This window comes from Lepidochelys kempii, chromosome 11 (assembly GCF_965140285.1).
Source record: "Lepidochelys kempii isolate rLepKem1 chromosome 11, rLepKem1.hap1, whole genome shotgun sequence".
NCBI lineage: Eukaryota > Metazoa > Chordata > Testudines > Cheloniidae > Lepidochelys > Lepidochelys kempii.
Genome location: NC_136390.1, coordinates 42498546 through 42510772, shown reverse-complemented (window position 1 = coordinate 42510772; position 12227 = coordinate 42498546). Strand labels below are relative to the sequence as shown.

The 12227-nt window shown below is 40.7% G+C and overlaps 1 protein-coding gene across 4 annotated transcripts in view; it reads left to right on the top strand.

Moving 5' to 3' along the window:
* The window catches only part of CHN1 (chimerin 1), a 161862-nt gene that overhangs the window by 131233 nt on the left and 18402 nt on the right, over positions 1-12227 (top strand). For all 4 annotated transcript variants that reach the window (XM_073305918.2, XM_073305919.2, XM_073305920.2 and 1 more), the window contains one exon: positions 7056-7140. In XM_073305918.2, the coding sequence (XP_073162019.1) occupies positions 7056-7140 (85 nt within the window). The remainder of the gene's footprint in view (positions 1-7055; positions 7141-12227) is intronic.

Here is a 12227-nt window from a genome sequence, read left to right as displayed (position 1 = left end):
AGAAAGATGGATCCCAGAAAGATATAGATAGCTAACTCTTATGGCTGGTATGTCACTGACCTATTTTACCAAGGCCTCAGATATCACTGCAAGTGAGACCTGCTTGAGGATGTCATGCTTGTGGTATATGCTGTCGTCAGAGCCCTCAGTGAAATTATTTATTGGGACTCTTTAAATGTCTGACCTTGGACATATAAGCAGTACCTAACGCTCTAATTAAACTAATTAAATACCGTACAAAAATTGATATGATTATAAATCACTGGAGTGCAGCAGTTTTTTCCTACGTATAGAAAAATGGCTTCCAGTAAAAGAATTAAGAATTCTACAAACCTCAGAAACAAGCTGTCTGTCCATGTCCTGTCAGAGTAGTTTTGTCTGTCTAATGTACCCCATTTATACTGTGGAGAACTCAGAATAAAAGTGCCTAGAGTTAAACATTTAAATACTAATGGAGGACACTCAACTCTGAAACTTGTTTTCCTCTTTGATCTGACAGAGATAGTCTGTTGTACTTTAAGCCATGATATGAGGCTCTCCTATTTTCTCAGGCTTTGGGGAGGGATCTGTGGTCAAATTTAGTGTGCTTTTCAGGCAGGTTTGTTCTTTTAAAACTCGTCAGTTAAGTTTTTCTTTCAAATTTTATACATTAGCCTTAAATTTATAAATTTAAAAATAGATCTTGATAAATTGGTTGTGCCCTCTCTTCCAAGAAGTTCCTGGATGAAAGATCATGGAAAAAGCAAGACAAAAATAAAAAATTTTTGGAGTGTGAAGCCACAAATTGGCAATTCTGCTTTCACATCTTTTAAGGCAGTAAAATCTGCATATGGCAGTTGCTTTTTATACGGGGGAAAAAAGGTATAACTTAAATTAGGACTTCTGGAATACTACTATTCGAGAATCCGAGATTAATAGATTACAGTATTCAACATTCACATTCAACTGTGTGAATAGAAAGAGCCTCATTTTTCAGAAATGTTATCCAAAAAGTGGTGGCAGGATTTGGACACAGCCTGGATGATATTACCATATCTTAGGTAGAAGCGAAACTCGAACAGCTTAATGGGACTAAATCGGGGGGCCCAGATAATCTTCATCTAAGAATATTAACAGAATTGGCACATGAAATTGCAAGCCCATTAGCAAGAATTTTTAATGAATCTGTAAATTTAGGGGTCAGACCGTATGACTGGAGAATTGCTAACATAGTTCCTATTTTTAAGAAAGGAAAAAAAAGTGATCCGGGTAACTACAGGCCTGTTAGTTTGACATCTGTAGTATGCACGGTCTTGGAAAAATTTTTGAAGGAGAAAGTAGTTAAGGACATTGAGGTCCATGGTAAATGGGACAAAATACAACATGGTTTTACAAAAGGTAGATAATGCCAAACCAACCTGATCTCCTTCTTTGAGAAAGTAACAGATTTTTTAGACAAAGGAAACACAGTGGATCTAATTTACCTAGATTTCAGTAAGGCGTTTGAAACAGTGCCACATAGGGAATTATTAGTTAAATTGGAAAAGATGGGGATCAGTATGAAAATTGAAAGGTGGATAAGGAATTGGTTAAAAGGGAGATTAAAGTAGGTCATACTGAAAGGTGAACTGTCAGACTGGAGGGAGGTTACCAGTGGAGTTCCTCAGGGATCGGTTTTGGGACCAATCTTATTTAATCTTTTTATTAATGACCTCGGCACAAAAAGTGGGAGTGAGCAAATAAAGTTTGCGGATGATACAAAGCTGGGAGGTACTGCCAATTTAGAGAAGGACTGGGAAATCATACAGGAGGATCTGGATGACCTTGTAAACTGAAGTAATAGTAATAGGATGAAATTTAATAGTGAGAAGCGTAAGGTCATGCATTTAGGGATTAATAACAAGAATTTTAGTTATAAGCTGGGGACGCATCAAATGGAAGTAACAGAGGAGGAGAAGGACCTTGGAGTATTGGTTGATTACAGGATGACTATGAGCCGCCAATGTGATATGGCCGTGAAAAAAGCTAATGCGGTCTTGGGATGCATCAGGAGAGATATTTCCAGTGGAGATAAGGAGGTTTTAGTACCGTTATACGAGGCACTGGTGAGACCTCATCTGGAATACTGTGTGCAGTTCTGGTCTCCCAAGTTTAAGAAGGATGATTGCAAACTGGAACAGGTACAGAGAAGGGCTACTAGGATGATTCGAGGAAAACCTGTCTTATGAAAGGAGACTCAAGGAGCTTGGCTTGTTTAGCCTAACCAAAAGAAGGTTGAGGGGAGATATGATTGCTCTCTATAAATATATCAGAGGGATAAATACTGGAGAGGGAGAGGAATTATTTAAGCTCAGTACCAATGTGGACACAACAAATGGATATAAACTGGCCATTGGGAAGTTTAGATTTGAAATTAGATGAAGGTTTCTAACCATCAGAGGAGTGAAGTTCTGGAATAGCCTTCCAAGGGAAGCAGTGGGGGCAAAAGATCTATCTGGCTTCAAGATTAAACTCAGTAAGTTTATGGAGGAGATGGTATGATGGGATAACATGATTTTGGCAGTTAATTGATCTTTAACTATTCATGGTAAATAGGCCCAGTGCCCTGTGATGGGATGTTAGATGGGGGGGATCTGAGTTACTACAGAGAATTCTTTCCTGGGTATCTGGCTCATGAATCTTGCCCACATGCTCAGGGTTCAGCTGATCGCCATATTTGGGTCGAGAAGGAATTTTCCACTAGGGCAGATTGGCAGAGGCCCTGGGTGTTTTTCACCTTCCTCTGTAGAATGGGGCACAGGTCACTTATTGGAGAAGTCTCTGCACCTTGAAGTCTTTAAACCATGATTTGAGGACTTCAATAGCTCAGACATAGGTGAGAGATTTATTGCAGGAGTGGGTGGGTGAGATTCTGTGGCCTGCATTGTTCAGGAGGTGTCATAAATATAAAGGGAAGGGTAAACCCCTTTGAAATCCCTCCTGGCCAGGGGAAAGCTCCTCTCACCTGTAAAGGGTTAAGAAGCTAAAGGTAACCTCGCTGGCACCTGACCAAAATGACCAATGAGGAGACAAGATACTTTCAAAAGCTGGGAGGAGGGAGAGAAACAACGGGTCTGTGTCTGTCTGTAGTCGTCTTGGCCGGGGACAGAACAGGAATGGAGTCTTAGAACTTTTAGTAAGTAATCTAGCTAGGTATGTGTTAGATTATGATTTCTTTAAATGGCTGAGAAAAGAATTGTGCTGAATAGAATAACTATTTCTGTCTGTGTATCTTTTTTGTAACTTAAGGTTTTGCCTAGAGGGGTTCTCTATGTTTTTGAATCTAATTACCCTGTAAGATATCTACCATCCTGATTTTACAGGGGGGATTTCTTTATTTCTATTTACTTCTATTTTTTATTAAGAGTCTTCTTGTAAAACACTGAATGCTTTTTCATTGTTCTCAGATCCAAGGGTTTGGGTCTGTGGTCACCTATGCAAATTGGTGAGGCTTTTTATCCAACATTTCCCAGGAAAGGGGGGGTGCAAGTGTTGGGAGGATTGTTCAGTGTTCTTAAGATCCAAGGGTCTGGGTCTGTAGTCACCTAGGCAAATTGGTGAGGCTGTTTACCAAACCTTGTCCAGGAAGTGGGGTGCAAGGTTTTGGGAAGTATTTTGGGGGGAAGGACGCGTCCAAACAGCTCTTCCCCAGTAACCAGTATTAGTTTGGTGGTGGTAGCGGCCAGTCCAAGGATAACGGGGGTAATATTTTGTAACTTGGGGAAGTTTTGACCTAAGCTGGTAAAGATAAGCTTAGGAGGTTTTTCATGCAGGTCCCCACATCTGTACCCTAGAGTTCAGAGTGGGGGAGGAACCGTGACAGGAGGTCAGACTAGATGATCATAATGGTCCCTTCTGACTTTAATATCTATGAGTCTATGAGGTAGAGTTTCAAGAGGGAGGCCATGGAGTGGAATTCAGCAAGGGTGGCAAAGTACGGTTCCCTAGCAAATTACATAGTAGAGTTAAGGAAAGAGAGAATGAATTTGTGTCAGTAGTGGAGGAAATCCAAAGGACTTCCTCCAGAGGTGTTTGACAGCACAGGGGCAGGAATAGAGGAAGCAGATGCTGAGGGTCAGCCAGGCAAGAGGTTAGTGGGATGGACTACACAGTGTCAACAATATTTTAATATGTTTTTAGTTGCATATCAAGGCTGGACAGTGATACTTCACAAGCAGCCCATTGACTTCAGTGGAACTACTCATGGTGTACGGTATTGCTAAATATGCGTACTGGTTTCACAGTCTAACCCTAATATAGTTACAAATACCCCTATGGTTTAAAAATACCAAAGAAAATACCACCAAAACCTGATTGTTATAGCATTAAAAGCCTGACTCTATATAAAAATCACAATGACATTCAGGAGTAAGTTTCCAGACTGGCTCTTAGATTTACCTAAACACCTGTCATATAGCAGTTACTTTTTCTTTATTGGTACCGATTTCTAACGGTTTATGGACACCTTAATGAAACCCAAATGTTTACCTAAATTTCCATGAACTGCTCTGAATACTCATTTTGTGTAAGATAAGTGTCATTTTGACCTATTTCTGCCCCACTGGAGTCAGTGGAGCTGTGGATTGGATGCTCAACACCTCTGAAAATCAGGCCACTTCAGATCCATTATTTATATCCACTAAATACTGTATGAATTTAGATTATTAACTTAAGGCACCCAAGTTTGAAAAAGGTTCACCTTTCTCTTTGATACACCCACTTATGATTAGGTATTGCATATATTTGCGCAAGATGACCCCCTGTCAATATCTAAGAAGAACTGAATGAGTTAAGGCTAAAATATTCTTGACTATGAATTTCATTACTTTGTGATCATCAGTTACTGATTTAATTTATGTTCACCATCTATTACAAGTAACCACTCAAAGTCCTTTACATTGGTTAACAAAATAAAGATTTTTTCTGCTAAGAATCTTGTGGTTTTCTAAGCAGGAAGCCTACCAGAATAAATCAGAGGCAGCTCATTGTGGCTGAAGGACTGGAACAAGCAGGCGAGCCTGGACTGAGACTAGCATTAGCTTCCTCCTTAGCTTTGAATTTGTTCTTGCTTAAGTGGATTCCTGTTCATTTTCTGCTTACTAAATTCATGCATGCAGGTTTTCAATATGTAACATTGTTCTGAAAAAAGGCTAATCCTTTATACTAAATCAAGGAATCTCTGACTATGTATTCAGCATTTCTATGTTTACTCCTGAGGGAATTCTGTGCTACTGCGCATGTGCATAATTAATGAGCTGTGCATATTTTTATTGTTTGTGCAGAAAAAAGCTTCTGCTGAAATGTTGCTGCAGTTCTGCCTTTTGCCCACCAGAGGACGCTGTGGTGCAAGAACAGCAGCAGCTCCCTGCAGAAAATAACTTCTGCAGTTCCACCTTTTGCCCACCAGGGGGGTGCTGTGGTGATAGAACACAGGAGCTGCTCCCAGCCAGCTAGGGAAGAGAACGAGCCTGCCTTCTTCACAGTGCCTGTCAGGCCAGGTCAGGAGACAGGGGATTTGGGAAGACAGACAGTGTGGGACTGCTGGGGGGTCAGATGGGCTCGTAAGAGCTAGTGGGGGAGGACAGATTAGGGCAGGGGCTGAATGGGAGTGGAGGCACAGGGCCACAGGGGGGAAGGAGGTTCAGGGTCACATGGTGATGGGGGATGGGGTGCAGAGCTACATAGGGAAAGGGGAGTTGCTGAGTGGGGGCATGGAGACACATAGCGATGGGGGAGGGGGTACAGAGCCACATGGAGATGGGGGAGGGGGCAGCGCCAAATGGGGATGGGGGAGTGGGTGTCTGAGTGGGGGGTGAAGGGACACGTGGACGGGGGTGCAAGGACACATGGGGGTGCAGGAACACATGGGGACAGGGGCAGATGTGCCTGCTGAATGGGAGAGGCTAGGGGTCAGCCAGGATCTGCATGGGGGAAGCTCCCTAACAATTCCTCCCAGCCTCCCAAAAAAACCTGTTCCATACTTTTTCCACCCATATACAACAACCCTCCAAGTTCACACCCAGGCTCCTTCCCAGCAATCTACTTCCCTCTCCCTCAGCTCCTCTGTTACCCCTGATTCCCCCAAGCCTTTGCACTGCTTCTGATGGGTGCGGAAAATACGGTTCTGTATTTTAGTTTAAATGAATTATTACTCAGCGTTCTATATTAATATGCCTAGTAAGAAATCTATTTGTCAAAAAAAATGTCCTGAATCTTTTTTGTTGTATGTATTGTTACAGACATACTTGCTGACAAGTATTTTGAAATAAATGACCAAAAATAATTAAAACTGGTGTGATTATATTGTGTTATTTTGACAAATAAAATTTGGAGAATTTTAAAATATTGTGCACAGAATTTTAAATTTTTTGTTGCAGAAGTTTTAATTTTTGGCACAGAATTCCCCCAGGAGTATATGTTGTACCAATACATTTGCCTAGCAGGGCTCTTTCTGATTTAGGCACAAGCCCTGCAGTATGCAAGACCATATGTAGGGGACAGGCAGCATGAATCCCAAATGAGGGGACCCCAGGTCCCTTACATACTCTTCTCTGTGTTGGAAAGCAGTTGCTGTTTAGTTCCATTTACAGCACTAATGCACAGTGCTGAAATCCCACCCTTGGTGGTGGTCAGGGGAGGAGAGGCACAGGAAACTGGCTGTCTGCTGGTTTACATATCCTGGCTTAGTGAGCCTAGCCCAGCTGCACCTCTCTAGGTCAGGTGGGGCTGAGGATTCCATCACTTGACCCTATAGATCTGTTCATGTTAAGCAAAGCCATTTCCTAAGGACTGGACTCCTTTGTTCAGGATGGCCATCGGGATAGAAAGCTCACCTTTTTCCATGCTATAAGAATCTTGGCAGTTAAATCTTTCTCTTAGATTGTGTCATCTTTTCCTTCAGTGGTAAGCCCCAAACCAGAATGAAGGGAAATGAACGCAACTATTACCTTAGTAAAAAGGGAACCGTGGCTCATTTATGCTCATTAATATTATACCTGTGAAATAATCTAGTCTCTCTTTCTGCTACTGTTTTCTAGGTTCACACGTTCAGGGGTCCACACTGGTGTGAATACTGTGCCAACTTTATGTGGGGCCTCATTGCTCAGGGAGTAAAATGTGCAGGTAACTGGTTCATTCTTTGCTTCTTAAGACAATCCTGCTGCTGTAAAGCCTTAGACATACTATCTATTTCTTAATAAATTGTGCACCTAGAGTCTGATCCTCCTGTTAAAATCACTGGAAAGATGCCCTTTCATTTCAGTGATCATTGTATCAGGTGCTTCTATTGACCGTTGAACCTTACTATCTAAATGCCTTCCAACAGTCAGAGATGGAAATAATAATCTATCTTTCCTTTCTTTCAGCATGTAGGAGAAGTAGCTTGAATGAGTTGTTGTATTTACTTTGTAATGGATGAGTCTGTGTGTGGGGTGGGTGTGTATGAGAAACTTATTGAGGATCTTAATGAAGCTTGTAGACAAACCTCACAACACCTTTGTGAGATAGATATTTAGATTCATTTTACAGATGGATAAACTGAGTCGCAGAGCAGTAAAGTGACTTGCCAGAAGTTGCCTATTGAGTTAGAAAGGGAGCTTGGTACAGAACCCAGTCGTCCAGACTCTGTCTTGTTTGTGTGTGTGCTCTAACGACTATACACAGATGCTCTCTCTAATTTGAAAAAATAAATTAATGGATTGAGAAGAAGAGAAATAAAGATGATTAAAATGGGTGTATACATAAATCTATAAAAGCACTTAGAGGCTATGTTATAAATGCCTGGACAGACAGATACTGCATGCATTTGGGGATTTAGTCTTTCTGTTCTAGCTAAAGAACTTAGGTAAAATAATTCAGCAATATTATTGGTAGCCTCTGAAAAGGGAGAGAAATCAACTTTAGGAGAAAAAGATCAAAGTAATTGGAAAAACAAGTTGCTTTATTTAAAATGTGCCTTATGATTTTCCTGTAACTAATTTTATAAAAGTAGTATAAAGAAATGTTGATGTATGAAAAGCTGCATTTGTTGCCCTGGAAACTGAATTTTCAAGCTAATTTAAGAATTTTTTCCCTGTCTAAAGATTTCTGAAATCTTGTCTTAAGCAAATAATAGGATTTTTATAGCATCAATGCAAAATGGTAGAAATTTCAACATAAACAAATAAGTTTATAGAAAAGCTATGACTGAAAAATCATGAAATATTTCACAAGAAATGTTTGATGTGTAATTTTTTTATTGTGTCATTGATGCAGATTTTTTTGTCAACAGAATCTTTATAGTTCATAAAGTTTTTTAGCAAAAAGAAAAGGAGTACTTGTGGCACCTTAGAGACTAACCAATTTATTTGAGCATGAGCTTTCGTGAGCTACAGCTCACTTCATCGGATGCATACCGTGGAAAGTGCAGCAGACTTTATATACACACAGAGAATATGAAACAATACCTCCTCCCACCCCACTGTCCTGCTGGTAATAGCTTATCTAAAGTGATCATCAAGTTGGGCCATTTCCAGCACAAATCCAGGTTTTCTCACCCTCCACCCCCCCACACAAACTCACTCTCCTGCTGGTGATAGCCCATCCAAAGTGACAACTCTCTACACAATGTGCATGATAATCAAGTTGGGCTATTTCCTGCACAAATCCAGGTTTTCTCACATCCCCCCCACCCCCATACACACACAAACTCACTATCCTGTGTGTGTGTGGTTATTGGGAGGGGGGTGAGGGGGTGAGAGAACCTGGATTTGTGCAGGAAATGGCCCAACTTGATTATCATGCACATTGTGTAGAGAGTTGTCACTTTGGATGGGCTATCACCAGCAGGAGAGTGAGTTTGTGTGGGGGGGTGGAGGGTGAGAAAACCTGGATTTGTGTTGGAAATGGCCCAACTTGATGATCACTTTAGATAAGCTATTACCAGCAGGACAGTGGGGTGGGAGGAGGTATTGTTTCATATTCTCTGTGTGTATATAAAGTCTGCTGCACTTTCCACGGTATGCATCCGATGAAGTGAGCTGTAGCTCACGAAAGCTCATGCTCAAATAAATTGGTTAGTCTCTAAGGTGCCACAAGTACTCCTTTTCTTTTTGCGAATACAGACTAACACGGCTGTTACTCTGAAAGTTTTTTAGCTTATTAGTTATAGAAATAACTGAAACAAATGAAAGAACATTCCTGTGCAGTTATATTCTGTGAAAATGGCACTTCCTTACTCCGTAGTCCTAACACATGTTTATTCAGAGTTCTAGCTACATACTCTACTCATTAAATTAATGTTTTGCCACATTTTACTCTTGTTAAATCTGCACAGCCAATGCAACTCTGTGAAAGGGAGCTTGATTTTATTCTGCTTCATGCATCAGCAAGAGAGATGTCAGCTAAATTTTCAGAGTAGACTTTTTATAGTTGATGATACATGAGCCAGAAAATACACAGCTCTCTGTTTCTGATCTCATGTTGAATTTGCAACGCTGGCAGTTAGGAAAAATAACGGGCTTTTTAGTTTACATTAAGTAGCATTGATCTGGAAGTTCAATAAAGACAATAAATAGAAAGTCTACAGTGTCACTTTTCAGAGTAGTTGCACACTTTTGTGGAATGCGCAAAAAAGATAGGTTTTATAATTAAACTGACAGTACTTTTCTTTTTACTATTTTTATTTATAACTATTCTAGACAACATTGTTTTCTTATTTTATATTTTAATGCAGATTTTTCTCCAAAAGATCCTACTGGTTTCCTTTTCTTAGCTTGTATTATGGAAGTGGGAAATAACTACAGTGCTTTCTCTTTTTCTCTTTTTGGCTCTGTACAAGGGTGACTGTAATAAGAAAGGAACAAATGTGAACTGGATGGCTTTAGAATTTCAGACATAACTGGACTTTTCTGTTTGTCTAAAGTTGTCATACCCATATCAATACCACCCAATAAATACAGCGATTTTTTTTATTTGTAATTCCATTTCATGCTATCAATAAAGTACACTACAAGATAAAGCCCACCAAGAGATTACTACACTTCGTGACTGCTCAAGGCCACTTAGCTGGTGATCATAATCTTTATGATGGCTGTCATACCTTATCTGAGGAATGACAGGTTGTGCCGGTGGTAAGATACTCACAGGCTTCACATAATTATCCTTGTTCTCTCAACCCCCTAGCCAACCGCTTGTACTCAGCCCCTGGTGGGTGGAAGAGAGAAAGTGCCACGTGTTAATAAACGACAAACCCCCTCACCAGGACAAATGAGTTCTGAATGGAGGCCAAATTCTGTCATTTTCAGCAGAATGGATGGTGGCCAGGAAATGGACCCTCAAAGACAGAGGTGTTATGTGGAGGAAATGGGAACCATTAACAGCTCCAGCAGTGATGTTGAATGTGTCTGGTGGAAGGGTAGGGAAAGATTACTTAACATTCCATGAAAAAGTTCAATTCAGTAAATGTGGTTCTCTTCTGAAAAGTGGCTATGTAAAAAATGCCACCTTCTAAACTCAGTAGATCTGCTCCACGTGTGTGTTCAAAGTTGCATCTTGCTTACTGAATGAAGAAAAATAACTTGTGCGGCTTTTTAATGCTGTTTCACTCTCCTGAACCAACAGAGCTAAGAGCGAGTGAGCTGGATTCTATTCCTTCTTGTGCATCATCAAAAGATTGTTTACTTGTTCCAGTGAGCTAGAACTGTGCAATTGAGAGGCTGCACTGGTGTAACTGAGGGCATAAATGAAAGAATGTGGCTACCGCAGGTATAAATGAGGGCTTAATTTTCCCTGTGAAATTGTTTGTTCTTCTGAACTGAACACCTTTGCTATGGAAATCGAGAGACCATAAACGATGAACCCCAGGACACCCATCACTTTTCTGAGTAGAAGTCCACATTAAAAATTAGAGGATTGAGCAGGATGCAGCCTGCTAACATTCAAACTGGGCTCCGTGTCACTCCAGGAAACTCCAGAAAGTCTGACTTGTGATCGGTGTGATAATTTTATTGAAAATGCTTTAGGAACAAAACTATGCTTATTATAATATTCTGTACTTTTTACTCAGTTTGCTTTTTTAAAGCAAACAATTACAGATCATAAGCTGAATCTATTAGCTGTACAAAAGCGATACTTATTACGGCTGTAAATGAATACTGCAGGGAACACACTCAATCATTTTGAGTCTTGCTCTTAGCAAGAGACATAGGAATAAAAATGCAGGGCATTCCTGGATTCCCTTTATAAGGATAAAAGTCACCCATTTCAGAAAGCAGGAGGCGGAAAGAAAAATGGACGTAAGGAGATTGTTGCCATTGGCATATAGATTAATTTATGGCATAAGAGCACAAGCAATACTTGGGGGGGGGAAACTAGAACCAGGATAGTACCAACAATACATATTATGCTATACCAGCTAGCTAATATGTCATAGCAACTAGAACTGTACTTATTCATTCTTTATTACAACTCAGCATCTCCAGCCAGAACAGAGCCTGGTTAACGTCTATGTTCTTTGCCCCATATACAGTATAATTATGTCTCCAAGGCAGTTTGTCCCTACCCCTTGTGTTGATTGGCAGGGAAAGAAGAATGATTATAGTCATCCTCCTGCATGAGGTCCAGGGGTAATCGCAGTGTCAGTACCTCTCTGCTGAGACTGCCAAATAGGGAAGGTGGTGGTGCTGGTGGTTTTTGTGACGTGAACAGTGGTCCAGTAGGAACTTGTCTCACATAAACCAAAAAACCTGTGAGAGAGAATTGTGAAGAGCAGGTGGCTGCCATTTTGACTGATGAGGTTTCATGATTAATCTGTTGCTCCTCTGCACTTCTTGAAACAAGATGATATTTTTATTTCCAAAGTTAAGACTCAGTTTTATGTCCAGTTAAGCCTCCATTCCTCCACCAACTCAGAACTGTGCCTTAAAGACACAGCCAAGTCCCTCTTCTTTCTCCCTCTACTTTCTCCTGGGTGCACAAGCAACTTCTGTCTGTCTTGGTTTTGTTTTTTCCTCTCTACCTCCCCCCTCTCCCACAAGCCTATAATACATGAAATCAAGGGTAGATTCATCTAGCATCATATTGCTTTTGCTCCTGCACTATACACTTAACACTTAAGAGCACAGGCTATCAGCATTAAAGGACAGCATGAGGAAGGAACATGAGCAAAGAAAGACTCATGCAGATACCATTCGTGGTCTGAAGCCATCACAGGTGGGAGGTGGTTTTCTGGC